The 25,563-nt window shown below is 34.7% G+C and overlaps 1 protein-coding gene across 3 annotated transcripts in view; it reads right to left on the bottom strand.

Moving 5' to 3' along the window:
• LOC134375391 (glutamate carboxypeptidase 2) overlaps nucleotides 1-25,563 on the bottom strand; it is a 62,614-nt gene that overhangs the window by 6,165 nt on the left and 30,886 nt on the right. For all 3 annotated transcript variants that reach the window (XM_063093786.1, XM_063093785.1, XM_063093784.1), the window contains 7 exons: nucleotides 25,288-25,373; nucleotides 23,842-23,961; nucleotides 21,594-21,676; nucleotides 20,057-20,120; nucleotides 16,446-16,513; nucleotides 5,517-5,608; nucleotides 4,607-4,697 (listed from right to left, as the gene is read on the bottom strand). In XM_063093786.1, coding sequence (XP_062949856.1) covers nucleotides 4,607-4,697; nucleotides 5,517-5,608; nucleotides 16,446-16,513; nucleotides 20,057-20,120; nucleotides 21,594-21,676; nucleotides 23,842-23,961; nucleotides 25,288-25,373 — 604 coding nt within the window. The remainder of the gene's footprint in view (nucleotides 1-4,606; nucleotides 4,698-5,516; nucleotides 5,609-16,445; nucleotides 16,514-20,056; nucleotides 20,121-21,593; nucleotides 21,677-23,841; nucleotides 23,962-25,287; nucleotides 25,374-25,563) is intronic.

A 25,563-nucleotide genomic window follows, 5' to 3' on the forward strand; every position in this document is an offset into this window, starting at 1 on the left:
AGTATTTGCCAGAAAAACAAAACCTAAGGGAATTCATCAACACTAGACCTGCCTTACAAGAAATGCTAAAGAGAGTTCCTCAATCTGAAAGAATAAGATATAAAGGAGCAGGAAGAAAACATTTAAGGTACATAGCTTATTAGTAATGTAAATTCACAGACAACCTCCAAATACTCCAGTGTTGTAAGGGTGGTGAATAAACTGCTTACATCCTTAGTATGAAGACTAAAAGACAAACCTAACAAGTAAATAACATATACACAACTATATAGGACACAGGCAATATTAAAAGATGTAACTTGAATCAACACAATGTCAAAAAGTGAAGGGGAATGACGCCAAAGCCTAGAGTTGGCTTTGTTTTTTTTCCTTAGATATCAAAATTAAGTTGTTATTAGCCTAAAATAATCTGTTATACCTATAACAAGTTTGTTTGTGAGCTTCATGGTAACCATAATACAAAAACTTAGACGTACTGAAAATAAATAGTGAGTAATCAAAATACAGTACTAGAGAAAACCACTCAATTAAGATCTTTCAGTAAGATCAGAAAAAAAAAAAATCAACAAATCAACCAGAAAAAAAAGTAACAAAATGGCAGAATATATATCAATAATAATTCTACATGTAAATGGATTAAATGCACCAATTAAAAGACACAGACTGGCTCAATGGATTAAAAAACAAGAACATCAACTACAAGAAAATCACTTCACCTATAAAGACACGTACCATCTAAAAGTGAAGGGATGGAAAAAGATGTTTCATAAAAATGGAAACCAAAAAAGGAGCAGGAGTAGCTATACTTATTTAAGATAAAATAGACTTCAAGGAATTAATATATATATATATTTATATAAGGAATGTTACTATACATTGATAAAGCGATCCATTCAATAAGAGGCTATAGCAATTCTAAATATATATTCACCCAACTCTAGAGAACCCAGTTGTATAAAGCGATTACTATTGGATCTAATGCGAGAAATAGGCTCCATCCAACACAGTAACAGTTGGGTGTTTTAACACCCTACTTTCAGCAAAGGACAGATCATCCACACAGAAAGTTAACCAGGAAACATCAGAATTAATCTCTAATCTAGGCAGATAGGATGTAACAGACATATAGAACCTTTCATCCAATGACTGCAGAATACACATTATTCTCAGAAGCACATGGAACATTTTCATATGTTAGGTCACAAAACAAGCCTCAACAAATTTCAAAAAACTGAGATCATATCAACTACTTTGTCAGACCACAATGCAATAAAACTAGAAATAAACATCAAAAGGGATATTAAAAACCATGCAAACACACAGAAACTAAACAACATGCTCTTAAACAACAAATGAGTCAAAGAAGAAATATAAAAAATTCCTAGAGACAAATGAAAATGAAAACATAACATACCAGAACCTAAGGGATACAACAAAAGCAATTCTAGGAGTCAAGTTTATAGCAATAAATGTCTACATCAAAGAAGAAAGACTTCAAATAAACAACCTAACATTATATCATGAGGAACTATAAAAATAAGAACAAACCAAACCTAAAATAAATAAAAGGACAGAAATAACAAAGATCAGAGCAGAAATAAGTGAATTAGAGATTTAAAAAAATACAAAAGATTAATGAAATAAAGAGTTGGTTTTTTGAAATGATAACGAAACTGATAAACCTTTAGCTAGACTAAAGAAGAAAAAAAGAGAGAAGACTCAAATAAGTAAAATCAGAAATGGAAAAGGAGACATTACAACTGATATCACAGGAATACAAAGGATCATAAGGTATTATTATGAACAACTATATGCAAACAAACTGGAAAATCTAGAAGTAATGGATAAATTCCTGGACACAAACAACTTACCAAGGTTGAATCAGGAAGAAGGAGAAAACCTAAAAACACCAATAACCAGTAATTACATTGAATCAATAATGAAGTCTTCCAACAAAGAAAACCCTAGGACCAGACATCTTTACTGCTGAATTCTAACAAATATTTAAAGAACTAATTCCAATTCTTTTCAAAAGTCTTCCAAAACATTGAAAAGAAGGGAATACCTCTAAATTCATTCTACAAGGCAAACATTAACCTCATATGAAAACTAGAAAACATACAATGAAAAAATTGCGAGCAATACCCCTAATGAACACAGCTGAGAAGATCCTCAACAAAATACTAGCAAACAGAATCCAACAACACATTAAAAAAATCTATCACCATAATCAAGTGGGACAGACCCCAGGTATTTAAAGATGATTCAACACATGCAAATCAATAAATGCAATACGGCACATCCACAGAATGAAGGGAAAAAAATGATCATTTCAATAGATGCATAAATGTATTTAATAAAATCCAGTATCTCTTCCTAACAAAAACACTCAACAAACTAGGTATAGAAGAATATATCTCAACACGATAAAGTCCATATATGAAAAACCCACAGCTATTATTATACAAAATGGACAAAAATTGGAGGCTTGTCCTCTAAGATCTGGAACAAGAGAAGGATGCTCATTTCTCTCACTGTTACACAACATAGTACTCGAAGTTCTAGCCAGTACAGTAAGGAGGTAGAAAGCAACAAAGGGCATCTAAATTGAAAAGTAGGAAGATAAACTATCCCTATTTGCAGATGCCAAGATCATATACATAGAAAACCCAGAAAACTTCACCAAAAAATTATTAGAATAAATAAATGAATTTAATATAATGGCAGGATACAAAGTCAACACACAAATATCAATAGGTTTCTTATATCCAAATAATGAAATCGCCAAAGAAGAAATCAAAAAGTAATCCTATTCTCAATAGCTAGCAATTAAAGTAAATACCTTGGAGTAAATTGAACCAAGGAGGTGAAAGATCTATAAAACACTGGCAAAAAATATTGAAGAGGATACAAATAAATGGAAAGATATCCCACGTTCATGGGTTGGAAGAATTAACATTGTCTAAATGTCCATATTCCCCCAAGGTATCTACACATTCAATACAATTCCCATCAAAATACCAATCACAGAAATGGAAAAAACGATCTTAAAATTTGTATGGAACTACAAAAGACCCCATACTGCTAAGGCAATCTTGAACAAAAACAGCAAAGTTGGAGGCATAACATTTCCTGTCATTAAAATATTTTATAAAACTATAGTAACCAAAACAGAATGGTTCTGGAATAAAAAGAGACAAATATGCCAATGGAACAGAATAGAGCCAGAAATAAATCTGCACACTTACAGCCAACTGATTTTGAACAAAGGTGCCAAGACTATAGAGTGGGGAAAAGACAGCTTTTTCAATAAGTGGTGCTGGGAAGACTGGATATCCACATGCAGAAGATTGAAACTTGATTCCTATTTTTCCCATGCACAAAAATCAACTCAAAATAGGTTAATGACCTAAATTTAAGACCCAAAACTGTGAAACTAACTAGAAGAAAACAGAGCAGAAACACTATGCAAAATGGTAGTGGTCAGCACTTTTATAAGTGAGACTACAAAGGCACAGGCAATTAAAGCAGAAATACACAAATGGGACTACATCAAACTGAAAAGCTTCTGCACAGCAAGGGACACTATCAACAAAGTGAAGAGAAAACTTACTGAATGGAAGAAAGTGGTTGCAAACTACACATCAGACAAGAGGCTAATATCCAGAATATATAAGGAACTCAACTCAACAGAAAATAATAATAATAATAATAATAATAACAACAACCCAATTAAAAGTGGGCAACAGACATTTATCAAAAGAAGATATACAAATGGCCAACAGACACATGAAAACATGCACAAAATTACTAATCATCAGGGAAATGCAAATTAAAATTGTAATGAGATATCATCTCACCTGAGTTAGAATAGCTATTATCAAAAAGGCAGACAATAACAAATGTTGGCGAGGATGTGGGGAAAAGGGAACTCTCCTCTTTTGTCAGTGGGAATATAAACCGGTACTGCCATTGTGGAAAACAGCATGGAAGTTCCTCAGAGAAATAAAAATTGATCTACCTTATGACCCAGCTATCCCACTACTAGGTATACATCCAAAGAAAATGAAATCAATATATCAAAAAGACATCTGCATCCCCATATTCATTGCAATGCTATTCACAATAACCAAGAGATGGAATCAACCTAAATGCCCATCAATGGACGAATGGATAAAAACCTGTCATATATATTCATAATGGGATACTATTCAGCTATAAAAATAAAAGTGATATCCTATCATTTGAAGAAACATGGATGGAATAGAAAATTATCATGTTAAGTAATGTAATTCAGGCACAGAAAGACAAATACCACACAATCTCTCTCGCATGTGGAATCTAATAAAAAAAAATGTGATTCTCAGACTCATAGAAGTAGAGAGTAGAATAATGGTTACCAGAGGCTGGGAGGGGAGGTGGGTGGAGGGAAAGAGATTTGGTGGACTAGCAGGTAGAAAACTATGCTATCTACCCTAACTGAATCATTGTGCAGTATATGCATGTATTGAAACAACACTGTATCCCACAAAATGTACAAGTAAATGTTAAAATAAAAAACATATATATTCATAAATAATCTTGAAGAAATTATTGATAGACTCACCCAATTTTTTGTATAACGTGCTCTACCTGAAGGAATTCCAAGTCTTTGGAAGAACACCTCAAAATCATTGCCAGATCCTAATTTGCTAATCCTATTAGGGGTAAAATAAGAGAATTATTTCAGAGTAATTTCTTCATCAAGTAAAGATTAAAAATCAATAAAACTAAACTTTATTCTTACTATGACAAATATAATTTTTAAGTGTACAACCTTAGACATGCAGCAAATAACGGGAGAAATATTAATTCTGATCACAAAATACCTAAGTCTGTAACGTAATTTTGTGTAGAAGTGATATTTTATGTCATTTTTTTTTAGAGATTTCTTAAGTTGGAAAATATTTTCCTTTAGATTACTTAATTCTTCTTATCATCTAAAGTTATTATACATGATAAAGTAAAAAGAATCAACTATTTTCCAGATAATTTAGAAATGTTATGCCCTTAATACTTAAAATTATTCATAATGTTGACATCTACAATCTCATACTGAGATATTTATTCCTCTTCTCTTGCTTGTGTAGATACACAGTGCTGAAGTGATGTTTATACTTTTATTAGAGTAACCACATTTCTTAACTGTATGATGTTCAGAAAAAAATAATTACAGAGTGATGAGGGGACTGAAATATGAACAGAATTACTTTCCACCATTACCTCCATTATAATCTTTTTAAAAATCTCCTATGTGTATATGTTACCTCTTGTAAAGAGCATCAGTTTTTGAAGACCTACAGTTAACTTCAAAACACACAGTAACATTTTATTTGTAAACCTAAGAATTGTTTTACCTTTATGAGATTTTAGAGCATTATGAATGTTAATTTTTTAAATTATTGATTGAAATAAAATACTCTTTTATTTTCAAAACAATCCCAGACTAAATTCTGTAGAAAGTTTTGTTTGTTTACCTGGGCACGCCACTGAACTCAGGTGAGGAACTTTTCTCACTCCAGCTCTCATAAAGAGATTTGCCTTCAAAGCCTTCATCAGGGCTTTGCAGCTACACAAATTAAAACAAACAAACAAATAAAAGACAACACTTTTAAATCAGATGTATTAAGACCTAGATATCCATTAGAATGGGAGTGAATAGCTAAACTATAGATTAGCAAAACAAGGAATGTGATCCATATATTAGCAGTCACTAAGAATTGCAGTGAGTTTCTGAAAATATGGGAAAATGCTCATGTTATCCTGTATAGATCCTGTATAGGTGCAAATACATTATAAAAATAAATGCATGAATACATAGTAAAGAAGGCTACACCAACTTATTACCAAGCCATTGTTTTTAAGTGAATGATCATATTGTATGATCTTTTGTCTGTTTTTCTATTTTCTACTCTCAAAACCATATATTCCTTCTCCTTTTATAAAAAATAAAATGGAAAGAGGCAAACTGGATAAGGGAAAAAGCAGTCCTTTCAATATTATTTCTTGCAACTAAGGGTGCCAAAGTCTTAAATAATATATAATAAAGTACAATGTTAGTAATAATGTATTTAATTAATTATTAATGGTAATTTTGTTAAGCATTGGGCTTCAAATAAATTTTCTGGTGTTACAAATGAGAAAACAAAGGGAGTAAAATATGACCTATTATTGAATACTATACACAGAGAATTAAGTGTTGTGCCAAAAATATTCAGCAAACTAAACTGTAGTTAATACCCCATAGTTATTTACAGGAAACCAAACAATACATGGTATAAAATGTTTTTATTTTATATTTTAAAAAGCACTATGTACTATTTTTCCACGAACTCAATTCAGAAAGTTTATAGAGGAGTATCTATACTGTTTAATACTTTTTGTAGATACCAGAGACAGAGATAAATAAGACATATAGCATACTCTCTAATAGAGATGATTAGTATGTAAGTAAAAATGTAGAATTCAGACAGGAGAGGCACCCAGGGAGGCAGGAGAACAGGCCAGCCACCTACCTAGCCCCACCCCACCTACACAGTTGGCAGGACCCCATGCACCATGCCACAACCATGAGTCTTCACACAGCTTCTGTGGAGGTGGTGCACAATAGCCATGAACACAGGTAATATTGTTGCAAGGATAGCTCACTGCCTTAGTAACATCCACAACTACTGTGCAGGTGGCCCACCACATATTCAACTTCATTGTCACAAGGAGAGTCACCGGAGGAGCCTGGAAAAAGAGGAAGAAGTCTTTCTCCTAAAGTCCACTTCAGAGTAACAGAAGAAGCAACTGATCTACCAGATGAGCAAACATCAACGTAGAGATACTAGAAATATGAAAAAATCAGAAATATGACACCCCAAAGGAATTCAGTAACTCTCAAGGTCAAAGAAAGAATCCTAAAAGCAGCAGGAGAAAAGCATCAAGTCACTTATAAGGGAGCACCCATCAGTCAAACAGCAGATTTCTTAACTGAAACCCTACAGCAAGAAGAAAATGGGATGACATATTCAAAATACTGAAAGAAAAAAACTGCCAGCCAAGAATATTATATCTGGCAAGGCTATCCTTCAAAAATGAGAAAGAAATAGAGTATTTCCCAGGCAAGCAAAAACTGCAAGAGTTCTTCACCACATGACCAGTCATGGGAGAAATACTCAAGGGAGTCCTGCAATGGAATCCAAAAAACAATAATCATTACCATGAATACACAAATAAGAACAAAATCCACTAGGTAAAACACAAATAAAAATGAGAAAGATAAAAGAAACTAAATATTACCACCTCAAAAAAAAAAAAAAAAGAAAGAAAAAAACCACAAACATTGAAATCAATAATACAAGGAGAAGAGAGGAACAAATGTTACTCTCAAAACATATAAACATAAAGCCAAAAAGTGCCAGGAATACAACAATACCTCTCAATAAAAACCCTAAATGTAAACGGAATAAACTCCCCACTCCAAAGACACAGACTGATGGATTAGATAAAAAAGCAAGACCCAACTATATGCTGTCTTCTGGAGACTCATCTCACTGGTAAAGGTGCACACAGACTAATAGTGAAGAGATGGAAAAACATATACCATGCAAATGGAAACCAAAAATGAGCAGTAATAGCTATTCTTATATCAGATGGAAAGACAATCTATGCTCTTGGCTTAGGAGAACTGACGTTGTGAAAATGTACATACTACCCAGAGCAATATACAGAAACAATGCAACCCCCATCAAAATACCAATGAAATTCTTCACAGAAATAGAAAAAAACAATCTTAACATTCACATGGAACAACAAAAGACCCTGAATAGCCAAAGCAATGCTGAGCAAAAAAATATTAAGCCGGAGGCATCACACTATCTGACTTCAAATGATACTAAAAGCTATAGTAACCAAAAAAGCATGGTACTGGCATAAAATAGACACTCAGACCAGTAAAACAGAATAGAGAACCCAGAAATCAATCCACAGGCTTATAGCCAATTGATATTTGAGAAAAGCAACAAGAACATACACTGGGGAAAAGACTGCCTCTTCTGTAAGTGGTGCTGAGAAAATTGGATATCACTATGCAGAAGAATGAAACTAAACATGCACCCCTCACCATATACTAAAAACAACTAAAAATGGATAAAAGACTTACTTAAGTGTAAGATCTGGAACTACAAAACTACTAAGGGAAAACGCAGGGGAAACACTTCAGGAACTAAGACTGGACACAGATTTTATAAAGAAGAGTACAAAAGCCCAGCAACAAAAGAAAAGACAAATAAATAGGTTTATATCAAACTAAGAAGCTTCTGCACAGCAAAGGAGACAATCGACAGAGTGAAACAACAACCTACAGAATGGGAGAAAATATTTGAAAACTATACATCTAACAAGAGATTAATATCCAGAATATACAAGGAACTGGAGAAATTACACAGTAAAATAAGTAAATAAATAACCCAATTAAAAAATGGGCAAAGGTGTTGAATAAACATTTTTTGAAGGAAGACATACACATGGACAAAAGGTACTTGAAAAAATGCTAAACATCACTAATCATCAGGGAAATGCAGATTAAAACCACCTTGAGATATCACCTTATCCCAATTAGACTGGCTATAATCAAAAAGACTGAAAATAACAAGTGCTGATGAAGATGTAGAGAGAAGGGAACACTCCTACACTGTCGGTGGGACTGTAAATTAGTACAACTACTTTGGAAAACAGTACAGAGGTTTCTCGGCTACAGGTAGATCTACCATATGATTCAGCAATCTCACTTCTAGGTATGTACCCAGCGGAGTGGAAATTATCATTTTTTTTCTTTTTCCTTTTTCTTTTTCTTTTTTAATTTTATTTTCTCGATATACATTGTGGCTGATTATTGCTCCCCATCACCAAAACCTCCCTCCCTTCCCCCTCCCCCCTCCCCCCCAACAATGTCCTTTCTGTTTGCTTGTCGTATCAACTTCATGTAATTGTGGTTGTTATATCTTCTTCCCCCCCACCCCGGTTGTGTGTGTGTGTGTGTGTGTGTGTGTGTGTGTGTGTGTGTGTGTGTGAATTTATATATTAATTTTTAGCTCCCACCAATAAGTGAGAACATGTGGTATTTCTCTTTCTGTGCCTGACTTGTTTCACTTAATATAATTCTCTCAAGGTCCATCCATGTTGTTGCAAATGGCAGTATTTCATTCGTTTTTATAGCTGAATAGTATTCCATTGTGTAGATGTACCACATTTTCCGTATCCACTCATCTGACGATGGACATTTGGGCTGGTTCCAACTCTTGGCTATTGTAAAGAGTGCTGCGATGAACATTGGGGAACACGTATACCTTCGACTTGATGATTTCCATTCCTCTGGGTATATTCCCAACAGTGGGATAGCTGGGTCGTATGGTAGATCTATCTGCAGTTGTTTGAGGAACCTCCGTACCATTTTCCATAGAGGCTGCGCCATTTTGCAGTCCCACCAACAATGTATGAGAGTTCCTTTTTCTCCGCAACCTCGCCAGCATTTATCGTTCAGAGTCTTTTGGATTTTAGCCATCCTAACTGGGGTTAGGTGGTATCTCAGTGTGGTTTTGATTTGCATTTCCCGGATGCTGAGTGATGTTGAGCATTTTTTCATATGTCTGTTGGCCATTTGTATATCTTCCTTAGAGAAATGCCTGCTTAGCTCTTTTGCCCATTTTTTAATTGGGTTGCTTGTTTTCTTCTTGTAAAGTTGTTTGAGTTCCTTGTATATTCTGGATATTAATCCTTTGTCAGATGTATATTTTGCAAATATTTTCTCCCACTCTGTTGGTTGTCTTTTAACTCTGTTAATTGTTTCTTTTGCTGTGCAGAAGCTTTTTAGTTTGATATAATCCCATTTGTTTATTTTTCCTTTGGTTGCCCATGCTTTTGGGGTTGTGTTCGTGAAGTCTGTGTCCAGTCCTATTTCCTGAAGTGTTTCTCCTATGTTTTCTTTAAGAAGTTTTATTGTTTCAGGGTGTATATTTAAATCCTTAATCCATTTTGAGTTGATTTTAGTATACGGTGAGAGGTATGGATCTAGTTTCATTCTCCTGCATATGAATATCCAGTTATCCCAGCACCATTTGCTGAAGAGGCAGTCCCTTCCCCAGTGAATAGGCTTGGTGCCTTTGTCAAAGATCAGATGGCAGTAAGTGTGTGGGTTGATTTCTGGATTCTCTATTCTATTCCATTGGTCAGTGTGTCTGTTTTTATGCCAGTACCATACTGTTTTGGTTATTATAGCTTTGTAGTATAGCTTAAAGACCGGTAGTGTTATGCCTCCAGCTTTATTTTTTTTGCTCAGCATTGCTTTGGCTATGCGTGGTCTTTTATTGTTCCATATAAATGTCTGGATAGTTTTTTCCATTTCTGAGAAAAATGTCTTTGGAATTTTAATGGGGATTGCATTGAATTTGTATATCACTTTGGGTAGTATGGACATTTTCACTATGTTGATTCTTCCAATCCAAGAGCATGGAATATCTTTCCATCTTCTTGTATCCTCTCTAATTTCTCTCAGCAGTGGTTTGTAGTTCTCATTATAGAGATTTTTCACCTCCTTGCTTAACTCAATTCCTAAGTATTTTATTTTTTTGGTGGCTATTGTAAATGGGCAGGCTTTCTTGATTTCTCCTTCTGCATGTTCACTATTGGAGAAAAGAAATGCTACTGATTTTTGTGTGTTGATTTTGTATCCTGCTACTGTGCTGAAATCATTTATCAATTCCAACAGTTTTTTTGTAGAGGTTTTAGGCTGTTCGATATATAGGATCATGTCATCTGCAAACAGGGACAGTTTGACTTCCTCTTTTCCAATCTGGATGCCCTTTATTTCCTTCTCTTCTCTGATTGCTCTGGCTAATACTTCCAACACTATGTTGGAAATCATCATTTTGAAGGGATACCTGCACTCCCATGTTCATCACAGCTTTATTTGCAACAGCCAAGATATGGAACCAACCTAAATGTCCATTGACCGAAGACTGGATGAGGAAAATGTGGTACATATGCACAATGTAATATTACTCAGCCATGAAAAGAATGAAACTCTGCCATTTGCAGCAACATGGATGAGCTTGGAGAAAATTGTGTGTGTCAAGTGAAATAAGCCAGGCACAGCAGAAAAAATACCACATATCTTCACTCATAAGAGGGAGCTAAGAGAAAGAAGAAAGGAAGAAGGTGACTTGGACTTGTAGAGGAAGAGAGCAGACCTAGGCTTGCAGAGTGGGGTGGAGGGGTGGAGAGAGGTTGGGGATTAACCGGGTTAGGGACATGGAGAATAACTGCAATTCGTGGTAATGGGCATGCTCATAGTATTGACCTGGCCATCACATCTTGTGCACAAGTGGTGATGGTCAGCTTTGTACCCCATGAATATGCATAATCAATTTTTAAAAAGGTAGAATTCAATTAGGTGCTATAATAGATATATATGCAAAGTTCTATCAGGACAAAAATTAAATTTGCATAAGCATGAAGAGAGATGCATAAGCATGAGAGATGTTATGTCAACATCTTAACTTGTAAAATATGAATGAATGAAGCAATAAAACAATTTGTCATGTTTATAAATTTACATGAAACTTTGATACAAGGGACAGCAAAACTTCATTTATTCTAAAAAAGGCAAATTTGAAATAGTGTGAAAGTATACTACTAAATTTTCAGTCTATGAGCAAAATTCGAAATGTTACAAATCACTATCCTAAAAGAAACACCGCAAAATAAAACAAAATATAAAATTACAAGCATCACATAATTTCAAACCTGACCTACAGTGCAATATTTTTGCAAGTCACAGGGTGCCACCAACCCAGCTAGTAAATAAAAATAACTGCGAAGCTTCTTTAGCATTCATCTTAAATTACATGAATGGTGGAAATTCTCTGGAATACCATGTTTCAGAGATTTTAATTTTTATACATTGCATGGTAATTGATAACATTGAAGGCAAATTATGAAGCTCTTAAATAACTAGATAGATATTTTCAAATTAATTTTAATTTTCCTCTAAAAGAAGTTAAGATATATGATTAAATCCCATGCTTTTGAAACCAAGGCTTAATGGCATTTAGGTTTTATTTATAATCCCTATTTGAAGAAAAAAAATGTGCTTTTCTTGGTAATTACATTTTAGTTGGTAATTTTATCATGTTGTGAAAGTTGTCAGAATCGAAATGATTCACTGTGTCAAACCCCGACAAATAAGAGTTGGGGAAGGTCATGATGGGAGGGTTCTCACGCATAAATGCTTGATGACGGGAACTATTGCAAAAGACTCTGCAAAAACCGTAACCTTGAACAGAGTCCATCACAACCTTACACACACAAAAATTCTTCTGGAAGGACATATGCCCAGCAGCTGCCTGTCCAACCTCGGAATGTTGCCACCCTTGTTATTGATCCTTGTAGCCTAGGATAATCCCCAAACCATCATGTAATGCTCTGCATTTTTCTTTTGTCTTCCTTTACCTCTCTGAATACCCACGTAGTTTACTACAGCATGTGTATTCTCACTGCAATGCCCTATTGCTGAATAAACATCATTTTCTTTTAGGAAGCCTCTCTCTGTAATTCAGTTTGACATAAATGGTGTTCAGAAGCAGGACCGAGTAAGCTCACCTTGGACAAACTGGCAGCCCCTGGATCTGAGTGCTGTGTAAACCAAGCCCTGATGCTCTACATTTCTGAGGTCACCTTTTCTGCCCTGGTGAATCTTCTCTCAGATTCTCAGACTTCCTCCCTTTGGTCAGTTCTTTGACATTACTTAGGGTTTGGTACAAAGTCACCTTATTGAGACCAGGAAAGGTTTTGTTTTTTTTATTTATTTTAATTTTTTTGGCAAGCCTCTTCTGGTAGAAAGACAAGTGTCCTGCTGGTTTGAGAAATCTGGTTTCTACACAATTTACGTTCTGTCTGTGAGGCCTGTCCTTTTTTGGTGAATTTGTTTTCAGTTCTGCACAACTGATTTATTATTTTGTTTGGTCTGCGTGCCTGGCTTTTTTTTTGGGTATTTTGGGTCCTTTTTGGTTTGGTTATGCGTGTCTTTAAATGATGTGGATCATTTCTCTTGCTTGTTTCTGAAAATACTGTAAGAGCAAAAATAAACATTCTAAATGATGAACACCGATTAGCTGATTGAAAGCCACTAGGGTGGTCACCACCATTAAAAACACTGGTCCAAAATCCTGACATTCTCTGACAGGATTTATAACATTTTCTTTGCTCTTCAGAGATTAGTAAGAAATGGAATGAGATCCTCAAAATTCTAAAGCAAACCAAACCCTCTAAGGACTTCAAATGGCTATTCATTCAGAATCTATGGTCTATTCTTGTGCAGATTTCTAATCAATGAACAAATTACACCAAGGATAATTTATGTCAATTAAAGGGATCACTCAAGCTCTTCAAATTTATTTTTTCATAAATCTTCCCCAGCTAATTCTGGATTACCTATGGATGTTAATTCTACTCAAGTAGCTTTTAATTCCATGTTTATGAATAGCCATTCTTGAGTGGTTTACAGCTTGTTAAAAGAGCTCACACAGAACGGTTAACTATGCCAACTCCTGATTTAATCAACTTAGCAAATCTACTTGCCTGCACCTTTGAGGACACCTCTCAGGAAAAAGAAAACCACTAAGAATTTTTTTAAAAAAATTATTGGTTATGAATATTCATGAGATACACAAAGCTGATTGTCACCCCTCATGTCCATGATGTGGGGGCCAGACTCATTCTGGCTGTATACCCATTACCACAAATTGCATTTGAACCCCATGTCCCCCACCCAATTATCCCCAATCTCCTTCCCCCTCCCCCTTCCCCCCCACTCCACTTTGTACCCCATAGAATGTTCTCTCCCTCTGCATGTCCAACGCACTGCTGTGGTCTTGCTTTCCTTCCTTCTTTCTCTCTTAGCTCCCACATATGAGTGAGTACATGTGGTATTTATCCCTCTGTGCTTTGCTTATTTCATTCAACATAAGTTTCTCCAGGCTCATCCATGTTGTTGCAAATGGGAGTATTTCATTCTTTTTTTTATGGCAGAGTAGCATTCCATGATATATATATTTCCTTATGCAATCTTCCATTGATGGACAGTTAGGTTGGATCCATGCCTTCATTTACAACAGATCGAAATGCCCAGACAAAGCATTAAGTGGAGACCCTCTGGTCTCTGCCACGATTGTAAAAAACTAGGTCACTGGAAAAGAGATTTCCACAATAGAAAAAGGGCCCTGAAATTTTTTTATCAACTTCCTCCATCCCCACCAGAAAATCAGTCTCAATGAACTGAACACTTCCTAAGAGTCATCCCTTTTGGAAATGTAAATTTAGGTTTTTCTAGCTAACAATTGCTTAAGGTGATAGAACAATTAATTAAAGGATTGATATTCTAAAAGTAAAAGAACTAGATAAATGTTTATAAAAGTTAGGCTCTGAGATCAAACAGGTACAAATCTTGAGCTCAGAGAAAAAATATAAGTAATTTCTTTCCTGCATAAAAATTGTTTTGTCTCCCACTCAAGGAACAGAAACAAAGCAAAAAAGAAAAAACAAAATCACCTGTAAATGGTTTTGTTTTCTTTTGGTTTTTGGTTTTTTAAAATACTTCCCTGCCCACACCCACATTGACTATTTCAACAAACCAGACTGGTAAACAAAAGAAAAATGTGTTGTTAAAGATTCAAGGCTGCTTGAATGTTTTGGTTTTCTTATACAATTCAGCTGCTATTAGCTAAAATGTAAACATTAGAAGTTTAACACTAAATTCATTTGAAAATGAAAAAAGTGTTTTACCTATTGGGGCAAATAAAGTTTATCCATGTAAACAGGTACCATGTTGTAAGAAGTATAATTTAAATCCAAGTGTCTTTATAAACCAGTGAGTTTGTATTACTATGTTCTACTGTTTCATGACTAAAATTAAAAAATTAAAACGAGGAAATCTGCTTCTATCCATGTGTTTGTGTATTTGTCTCTATGATTTTATGCTGTGTATGTAATATTTTTTATCAAAATATATGAAAGAGCTATGATTACTTATTTTTTTAAAGTACGTAAACCAAATATTTTATCAAAAATGTAGTAACTAACCCAAATGTTTTTAGTTCATGTGACTTAAGTAAATCTTTGATAAATAAGCTGGTTTTTAAGTTTGTGGATAGAATTTTTAAAATGTCTTCAGAATGGTCAACATACATTTTTGCCTGGGTTTACTGGTCAGACGATTTTAAATTTGTCTCTGTTAGATGTTTAATGGTGTCAGGGTTTGACACAAAGATTATAAAACTCTTAATCCAGCCTAAAAGCAGAATGATCTTGTTTAATATTGTTGGTTTATTGACCACAGCTATATCTTCTGAGTTACAGGCAAAATACCCATTTTTTTTTTAACTTTAAGATTATTGTGTAGGTGAACACCTGATATTCACAGGCTATAATGATGTCTATCAGCAAAATAACTTGAAATGATGACTAGCTTTGTCTAACATCTCAGTTTATATGAGCAATCTAGTTATAATTGATAAAATAAATAAATTAGGTGAATGTGAATGAGTTAATTTACAAATGAACTTTTCATGTAATTTGAAATTTCAAAGTTATGTCATGTTAAATTAAATGATTGATATTCATTAAATGTCTGTATCATTTCCAAATAAGTAAAATACTAATATGTGGCAGACAGTTCAAGATATCTTGATTTCTTGGTTTTCACTAGATATTAAGGTTACTAAGAGTTAAAAATTCTAATTAATGTCTAATTCTCTATACAAAATGTATTGAAAAATTAAGGTGAGTTTTTGATAAGAAAAATTATAAGAATGGCTTAAAATATGTCTTTATTAAGGAAAAGAATAATTTTATCTTAATTCAGAGGTTATTAAAGTGACCTACATGGTCACACCTAGCCTCTGTCCCACATTGATTTGTCCCTGGAAATCAGCACCTGGTTTTCTTATGTATACTCTTCTCAGTCAGAACTCCTCCTGTGTCTTTATTTAATTGGTACCACTATAGTAAGGAGTATAAACCAGGGTTAAAATTAAGGAAAGCCATAGGACCAAGTCATGGATCAGCTACTGTACAAGTTGTATGACTTTGGTGGTTGATATTCTTTCAGCTTGGTTTCCTCATTTTCAATATGACGATGGCAGACATAATGCTATTCAAATGCTCAGATACTGACTTACTGTGACATGGAGAGGAATGAAGAAATGTGTGTGAACAGTTTGTTGCATTTGATGCTCTACAGAGTGGATATTTATTATATGAAAAAATTAGTTATAAAACAACGCCAATGTGTAACATAATAATGGCACCTCAAGAAAACATCATTTGTAGAATTTAGATTTTCTTAAATTATATGTAATCATTTTTACCTCTTTTGTTAGGTTATATACCAAGCTATACATCAGTGGTGTACAGTCAACTCTCAGAGTGTAGTTTCCTGAAAAATAAGGAAATAGAAGATTGCTTTTTATTTCATTTATTTCTGAAATTCTTTTATTCAAAGACCATTGTTAACTCCCTAGCCAGAATGATCCTCTTAAAACCTAAATTCAATTAAAACTCTCCAACAGTTCCGCATCTCACTCTATAAAATCCTCATCTTCACCATGGCCCACTGTGCCACATATGAAATGACCCCAGGTCACCTCTCCAAATCTTCATCTCTTTACTCTGCCCAAGAATTCTGTCTCAGGGTCTTTGCACACACTGTTCCCTCAGCCTGGAACAGTGTTCTGCATTATATCTGTGTGCCTTATTCCTCCTCTGGTCTAATGTCACATTTTCTAAGAGGTTTCCCCTGACCACCCTACCAAACAGCACACTCTTCCCCACTCTCTGTCTTAACCACTCCATTTCTCTCTTAACGTTGGCTTATTTTTCTCCATATTACTCATTTAACTAACATTTCAAGTACATGTCTTTTTATTATCTGTCTTCCTACTAGAAAATAAGTTTCATGGGACTAGGCGCTCTATTTAACTTGCTGCCATAGCCCAGTGCTTTAAAACAGTTGTAGCATTTAGCATGCACCTAATACATATTTATTGTGAAAATGAATTTGTGAGCCAGGAGCCTTCTACCTGGTTCTGAATAGAGAGCAGACATGGCATTCCCATTCCTCAGGAGTTCAAGGGCTGGCAGGTGTGAGAGTCAAGAGAATCAGCCAGAAGAGGTGCTCTTGGGAGGCCTTGGGAGCACAGGGACGGGAGGCCAACTCAGGAGGACAGTGTGGGGGAGAGGAAGTTAAGACAACTTCACCAAGGGGGTGACTCTTGTACTGAGTTTTCTAGAACCAGAAGGAGACAGCTGAGCCAAAAGGAAATGGTACTTTCAGCTATGGGCATAGCCTGTACAAATGCCCAGAAATATAACAGAACACGATACACTCAAAGGATGGCAAGTAGCTTTTATCCCAAACCTTAGGATCCATGTTTGGGAACAGAAAAAGTTGAAGCTTTAGAAATAAATAGTGACACACTAGAAGGATTGCTTATGGAACTTGAAAAGTTGATTTTAAAATTCTAAAATTCATCTGGAGGAATAAATGTGCACAAATAGCCAATGCAAGTTTTAAAAGAGAAAAAGTGCTTAAAAGAATATCAATTAGGGAAGAGGGTAGATTGGGAGCAATTCTACAATTTAAATGCACATATTGCAGGACCAAACAATTATGTTTGTAGCGCTCTACCGTCCCCTCTCCTTATATAGAAAAAAGCATGCAAATAAAAGGATATTTACTGCAACAAACTGAAGCGATCTGACCATCAACTGGAGAATTGGTACAAAAATTGTCCTATTGAATATATTGTGGCATGTTTCTTTGTTTTCCAGTGAAATAGATCCATATTTATTGATATGAAAAGTTTTCCATAATATGTCGCTGAATGAAAAAAGAGCAGATGCAGAACCGTATAGCTGTAATATGATACCAAAAACGTGTAGAAAGGAGTGAGAGGCAATAGAGTGTAGTGGTTAGAAGGAAAAAGCTGAAACAGACCAGCTTGATTTGAGTCTAAGCTCAACATTACAGTAGCTGTGTGACCTTGGGAAAATTAATTTACCTTTCTGAATCTCAGTTTCCTCTTCAATACAAAGGAGATAATAAAGCATACTTACCTTACAGGATTATTGTGAGTATTAAATAAATTTTTACATGTAAAGCATTTAAGACAGCACCTACTACACTTTTGGCATTCTATGTAAGCTAAATTCTGTACTGTATAATAATGTCAACATGATGGAATCAATCCAAACAGAAGACATAGTACACTTGGACAAGGGATTAAGTTTAAGAGTGGTTTGTGTTGGGAGTGCTATGGTTTGACTGTGTTTCCCAGAATTCATGCATTAGAAATTTGGTCCCTGATGTGGCAGTATTGGAAACTGCAGCCTTTGAAAGGTGATTAGGTCAAGAAGCATTACTGCCACTTGCATGCTGGACTGGATTAATTCTCACAAGAGTGAGTGGGTTCTCCCTGTCACATGAGTGGATTAGTTCTCACTGGAATGATTAGTTCCCTAGAAAGCAGGGTGTTATAAAGCAAGGACACCCTCCTGTTTTCCCCCTTTCTCATGCGCCCACTTTCCCTTAGCCAGTAGCCCGAGAGAAGGAGGAAAAGACAACTGAAATGCACTGTGTAAACTAACTTTTAGGACAATGTAGTTCAGATGTGTGGACAAAGAAGACAGTGTAAATGTCAAAATGACTCCATCAAGGTACCATGTCCCAATTGTTGACATGGAAAATGTACTAATACACTAAAGAAAATATTCTGAAAGTCCACCCTGCACTCACATATTCCTTCATTTTTTTGCATCCATGCCACAAATATTCACTTAATGAAATACTCCATGCCACAAATATTTACTTAATGAAAAACTAGAAATCAAGGAGTGGACAAGCTAGACGCTGTCTGTTCCCTGCTGAAGAATACTATCTATTGTGGGAGGCAGTTTATAAAACAAATAATTTCTTGATAACGATAGCAATGAGTGCTATGAAAATACAGCTTCTCTGAAAAAGTGACGTTTCAGAGGAGACTGGAAGGATAAGAATCAAACAGGCAGAGAGGTACTGAAGAGCAGTCTGAGAATAGAGAACAGCAGTTGCAATGGCTGGTACGCTGCATTTGGCCACAGAATAGAAAGATTAGCGGAGCTGGAATATAGTGACAATGGACTCTTTCATTTTAGTGAAATCAACTTGAGATGTCCTTTAGTTCACCTTTTTGCTTATTAAAACCGTATCCATTCTTCTATCTCAAATTCCTATTCCAATGCTTAAGCCTTTCCTGAAGTTGCTATTATTAATTCCTCTGAACTCCCAGAACAGTTTGATTACATCCCTCTTATAGCACCTCTGTATATTATAATTCAAGACTCATTTATTCTACCATCTATACTGAGCCATAAACACCTGAGTATAAGATCATTCCCTGCTAACCTCTGACTCCTCTGAATCCCTGGAAAAGTACATTGTGCAGAGAGGAGCTCAGTAAATTTTGTTAGAATTAATAAAAAAATTAAAAATAAAAATACTAGATAATAAATGAAATCTCAGAAATCAGTTTTTTTTTCAAAATTGGTATGCATGATATTATGATGAAACTGAGGGTTAAATTTAAATGCTATTTTTCTACCCCATTCTAAATCATAAAATTATTTAGATCCATGACTTACTTATTCAACAGATAGTTAATACATTCCTGCCATATAAAAGGTAATCTGCCAGATGGAGCAAATCAAAAAATGCTGTTGTACTGAATTAGCACTCCATAGGGCAAAGCACATAAAAATTTTAAAGAATCTTTCAACTAGGGCTGCCACACGGCTGTGAGTCAGGGGTAGCAACCTGACAAACCAGCAGAAGATTCCCTAACCATACATTAATAGAATTCCTCCTGTGTTAGTGCATAATTTATGAACTAAACTGCTTATCATAGCATGATCACATCTTTTTTATGAGACAAATTATATTCACCTTCTATAGATGAATCAGCATTAATATAGGCCACACCACGCTCTTGAAGGAGTCTGGAATTCTCCTATAATAAAAAGATAGAAAATTAGAAACATAAAGTTGTAACCCACCCTCTCACCCCCCACACCTCCCTGCACATCCACATTTACTGTATGCAGATTTCTGATTTAGGCTGATCCATGTTAAGCAAAAATTTGACATGTAAGATTCTCAAAAGAGAGTTAGTTTGAAAGAATTTCAATAAAGATTATTGTTAAGAAACAACAGGAAAAACTTTTTTAAGGCTAGCATTTAAGGTGAAACTGTTCCTACACTTACGATAAATGGAAAAGGAGTTAATTTCTTATCCATATTGTTGTTTATCCTTCAAAAAATTCTCTTAGCAAACATGAATGACTTAAGAGACTTTTCAGTGAAAATCTTCCCATGAACATCTTTCTATTTAAGCAAAAATTCTTGCCTGATTCACAGGGAATGAGCTACTTCAAATTTACAGGTTGAAAAATGTATGAAGTTGATGTCTCAGTGCCTGGAACATGATGTCAAGTTCTCCTGTGGGATGCTACCACCTACTGGTGAAGATTGATAATTGCACATTTTTAGAAAACTGACAAAAAGTATTAGTTTTTTTGAGATATCAATGTGGATTCTGAGTCTCCAAAACATGCAATTCCTAGGCATTTTGAGTGTATGATAGAAAATACAAAAAATATATTTTATCAAGTCTAAGTGATAAAAATAATTTGAAAGATACAAATCAAAGCCTCAAAATATCTAGGCTCCTTCTAACATCAGCATAAATCTTTCCTGTAAAAGCTTCAAATAGGTCTACAGGAGCACTGTTTTTTTGTTTTTGTTTTTGGTTTTGGTTTTTCCCAAACAAAATTGAAGTTTACAGGGTTTCACATAATACGTGGAGTATAGCAGGAGCCAAATAAATATTTGCAGCATGACTGGAAATAAATGGAATAAATATGAACCTTGCATGTATTTACAGCTAAAGCTTCTATTACACAAAGCCAAAAATACATGCAGGTAAAATCACTTTTCAAGGAACGTAGTAAATATTATGTGATGGGACTTTCTGCCTCACTTTTAACATTATTTAATATGGAGCAGGTCATTATGATATAAGGAAGATAAACTTGAAAAGTATACCTTATTGTACAAGTTCAAGGGGCCTTTAAATGAGGTTAGCTTTCGAAGCTATTTTGGAAAGAATAATAGAATCATGATAGAAATCAAACATGTTTTGAGTATATTGTCTAGTATACCTACTTATTTGCTACCACGCTTCTGGGAAATAAAGATAAATTAATTTTAACAAATGACATTAAGTGCCTCTAAAAAGCTCAAAGAAAACTTCGGTGACAAATGGATTTTTATTGCTGATTTTTGAATTAGGTTATATTGCTTCAGATTTTTTGGCAAAAACTGAATATTTTCTCACTGGATTCACTTGTTATTTTTACATGCTTTACAATTAAGCCCTAACTTTTATTATGAAAATTTATATTATAGCAAATTATCCACTAACCTCTGCCCACTCAGTAGAACCAAGAAGACCAAATTCTTCTGCATCCCAGCTTGCAAACAAAATTGTTCTTCTAGGCCTCCATCCTAAAATATGTGCATACATGTAAATGCTGAAAAAATTAATCATATACCCCAGACATTACTAAGCCCAAGATAGAAAAAATAAAAAACAAACAAACAAACAAAAAAACCCAGAACAAAAACAAAGCCTTCACTGGTTGTTTGGAAGGAGAAAATTGTGGTGAGAATCTTTACTTATATAATTTCCTTTTGTTTATTTAAAGCTGATTTGTCAATAAAAATAGCACAATTGTATTGAAAACTGAAAAAATATATAGACATAGTAAAGCTCCTGCAAGGTTATAAAATATTCTAATAGGTGTATAATGATTGGCTATGAACAGGAAGCCATTGGGGTCTACAGCTGCCTGGAATAAAAGAAAAAATTACTAGATGCAGTCAGTGTTCTGAGAGCAGATATAGCACAGAAAATCTTTGAGAACTCTTCCCTATTGTTCTGATATCACAGGAACAATTAATTGTTCAAGCTCAGCTGGTTGAGTGATTCAACTCCATTCTCTGCCAGAATTAGACAACAGGACTCAGTTAAAATAGAATGTTTGCTGCTGCTGAAAACTATGGAAGTCAAAAGGGAGGTCATAGGCCTTAGGGGATGTAAACACTGACTTTGGAATTAAAGAAAAATCTTGTTTAAAATCCTGGTTTTCTCACGTACCAGTAATGTACTGAGGAAAAGTTATTCAAACTTACTAAGCCTCTGTTTTTTCATCTGTATTCCGTGTGTACTGGGAATAACAGAGGAAGGATGAAGACATCACTTGATAATTGGGAGGACTGAGTGGAATAATGTTTATAAAGCATTTAATAAGTGCTCCAAAAATTGTAAGTTGTCATTAAATATTTCATGTGTTCTTACTAAGTGGCTGTTGACTCTAGTGTTTTACTTTTGTCCAGTTTAATAATATTATTCAAATTTTCTATTCATTATTATTCATTTCTTTTGACTTACTCTATAATTGCCACAGTGATGTTCTGTATTTCCCACAGAAATTTTCTTGCAAAATCATAAAACTTTTTGTAACGAGTTTAAACCCTACCTATTGCATGAACTATGTACATTCAGGTCTTCATTGCTTTGATTTCTTAAAATATAAGGTGGCTGTGGGGAAAAAAATTAAGCGCCTTTACATTTTATGTTACATGAAGACATCATGCTTTGGTGGACTAGTAGCCATAAATTTGACTTTAAGCCCTGGTTCTCTCATTCTGCCACACACTAGCTATATTATCCACCTGAGCAAATTACTTGATTCTCTTATCTATAAAATGAGAGCAGAAATAACTAAGGCAACTTTGCCCTGGTTGTTATGAGTTGAAAAGAGGTAACACATGTGAAAACACTGTTTCTCTGAGAAAAAGTACCATGTAAACTTTCCATACATTTACCATTGTTTTTACTGTTGCTAAAAATATATGGATTACATTTTACAGCCCCAGACACCTTGTCTGCAGGGTCAGTAAAGAAAATGGACTTTCTGCTCTCAATGTGTAATGATTATTTAAGAAAATAACCACTTGAACTGAATTTTATGTTGGTTTTCACATGAAGATTCTAAAATGACGGGAGTGATGATGCTATGAGTATGAACCTAATTTGTGGGAGAACAAACCAGGGCTGGGGGTGTGTGAACACAGATACTAAACTTCTGACAGAATCCTATTAGGCAACAAGATCAGTATTTTTCTGAATAGAGAGTGTATCTCCTCAGCTACTTAGTACACTTGACCTGAGGTGTGAGGCTGGAAGAGCCTGAGGAACTTCTGCTTGCAGTTCTCTGACCAGGGAGCTCTGGTTTATGACCTAAGCCTAGTGTGTCCTTTCTAGTGAAGAAATCCATCTTCATCTCCTTAGTTGCCAAAAGCAACCAGTAAGAGTATAAATCCTTGAATTTAGATTAAAATTTAATATGTGAGTATCAATAAGTATTGTAGAAATAAATGCAAACATAAACAGTATAATTAACTAACCAACCTAAGTACTAGAGCTACTATTTATTGAAAACTGCTTTATGCTACAAAGTACTCTGTGCTACTAAGATGATACAGTTTATACATCCTCTCAGTTCACTCTTTACGCAAACCTATGAGGTGGGTTTTTTTAACACTCACTTTGCACAAAATAAAATTGAGACTGAGAGGCTGGCCTTTCTACTCTCTCTTTATATTACCTTCCTTTTTCAGTGTTCCAAAGCTCCTCACAATTTCATGAACAACAGCTGCTCCACTCTGAGGGTCAATCCCACCAAACACCCATGAATCTCGGTGACCTCCAAGAATGACATATCTGTCTAGAAAGTATCATTGCAAGATTATTGGTCATTTCAGGTCAATAACAGAGTAAACTGCAAGTGACTCAATGGCACATAAACACGGAGCACTCAATACTCAAAGAAAAATAGCAAGGTTGCTGAAGACTTGTGCAAATATATTATTCCTGATTTTAAGGTACGTTTCCTCTACCTGAAAAAAGTATGAAGGAAATAAAACAAACATATACTTCAATATATTATTTGTAATTATAAGTACATAAAAAATTATAAGAAAGTATAAAATTATCCTTATCCACACTTTACATAATTCTCTATTACTCCTCTCACCTTACTTACCACTTTGTTGCCAGTACTCAGAGAGAACGTTAGTGGCCACACAGTAAGTTCTCCACTTCCTACTCTTTCCATTAAATTTTCAAGGTGAAGATCAAAGAGTTTCTCTCTCTATGAATCTTTTCTATTTCCTATAGGAAGAAGGGATTTCTCTGTCTACCCAGCTCTCATGGCAATCTTTTCACATGTGTGGAAGCATTTCTCACACTTAAATGTATGGCTTCCCTCTGAAACTGTGAGCTCCTTGTTCCTGGTCTGTGTTTTTTTTGTTTTTTTTTATCCCTCCATTTCCAATACTTAGCAAAGAGCTGGACAAAACAGGAACTCAATAATATATAATAAATAGCAGTTGCATATTGCTTAGTACTCATTAGAAGGATATCAATATTCTTGAGTCCTACAAGAAAACATTAGCTGCTTGTACCAAACATATAAAATTTAATGGTATTTGTTCTGGTGAGAAATATAAAGCCAAATATTTTCTAAGGAACTGAAACATAAAGAAAAATTAAGACTATATATAAAATGTATTAGTCAGCAGGTCATCTGAAATCATGTGTCTATGTGGTTAATCAATGACTTTACTTGTGGAAAATAAACTATGTAAAGAATTTATTAATTCAAGGTTACCTTAATTTTATGAGTGCTATCTTTTATATAGATGTTTATAGTTTTCACGAAGATACTTCCTTATGCAAAGTGCATTGTAAACAAATCCAGAAAATTCAGAGAAAAAAAATTCCCAAACTCTCTCCCCCTGCCCTTCTTCCCTTGATCCTCTAAGTGAAACATCAACAGTTTATCTCTCACCATGGTCATCCACCAACCTAGCCCAAACATTCACTTTTCTTCACAAAATGTATTACAATACAAGTTAACCTCATATTTATCTATTTTTGTTCCATAAGGGCAAAGTGTTGCTTTTCTTTATTAACCCTACACTCCCAGAGCTCAGATCAGTATCTGGCATGTGAAAGTTGCTCATATTTGCTGAGCACATTATTCATTTACCTGGTTCCACTGCTCCCCTGAGAGTGCCAATCACATTGTAAATTCTTGTCACTTTATTGTTAGAATGGATGTGCATCTTGACTTTTCTAATGCAAAAATAAAGGATACATTTTAAAAACAACTGGTTAACACATCGACACTCGCAATTTTAAAATCATCCATCATTGTTTAAAGTTTTTCGTTGTACACAGGCAAAAATTACATTGCCCAATTTTAACGATGTAAGAGTATTCCCCTCTTAAACCTCTGGTTTTGTTGTCTGCTGATATTAGAGAG

Source organism: Cynocephalus volans, chromosome 4, assembly GCF_027409185.1.
Source record: "Cynocephalus volans isolate mCynVol1 chromosome 4, mCynVol1.pri, whole genome shotgun sequence".
Lineage (NCBI taxonomy): Eukaryota > Metazoa > Chordata > Mammalia > Dermoptera > Cynocephalidae > Cynocephalus > Cynocephalus volans.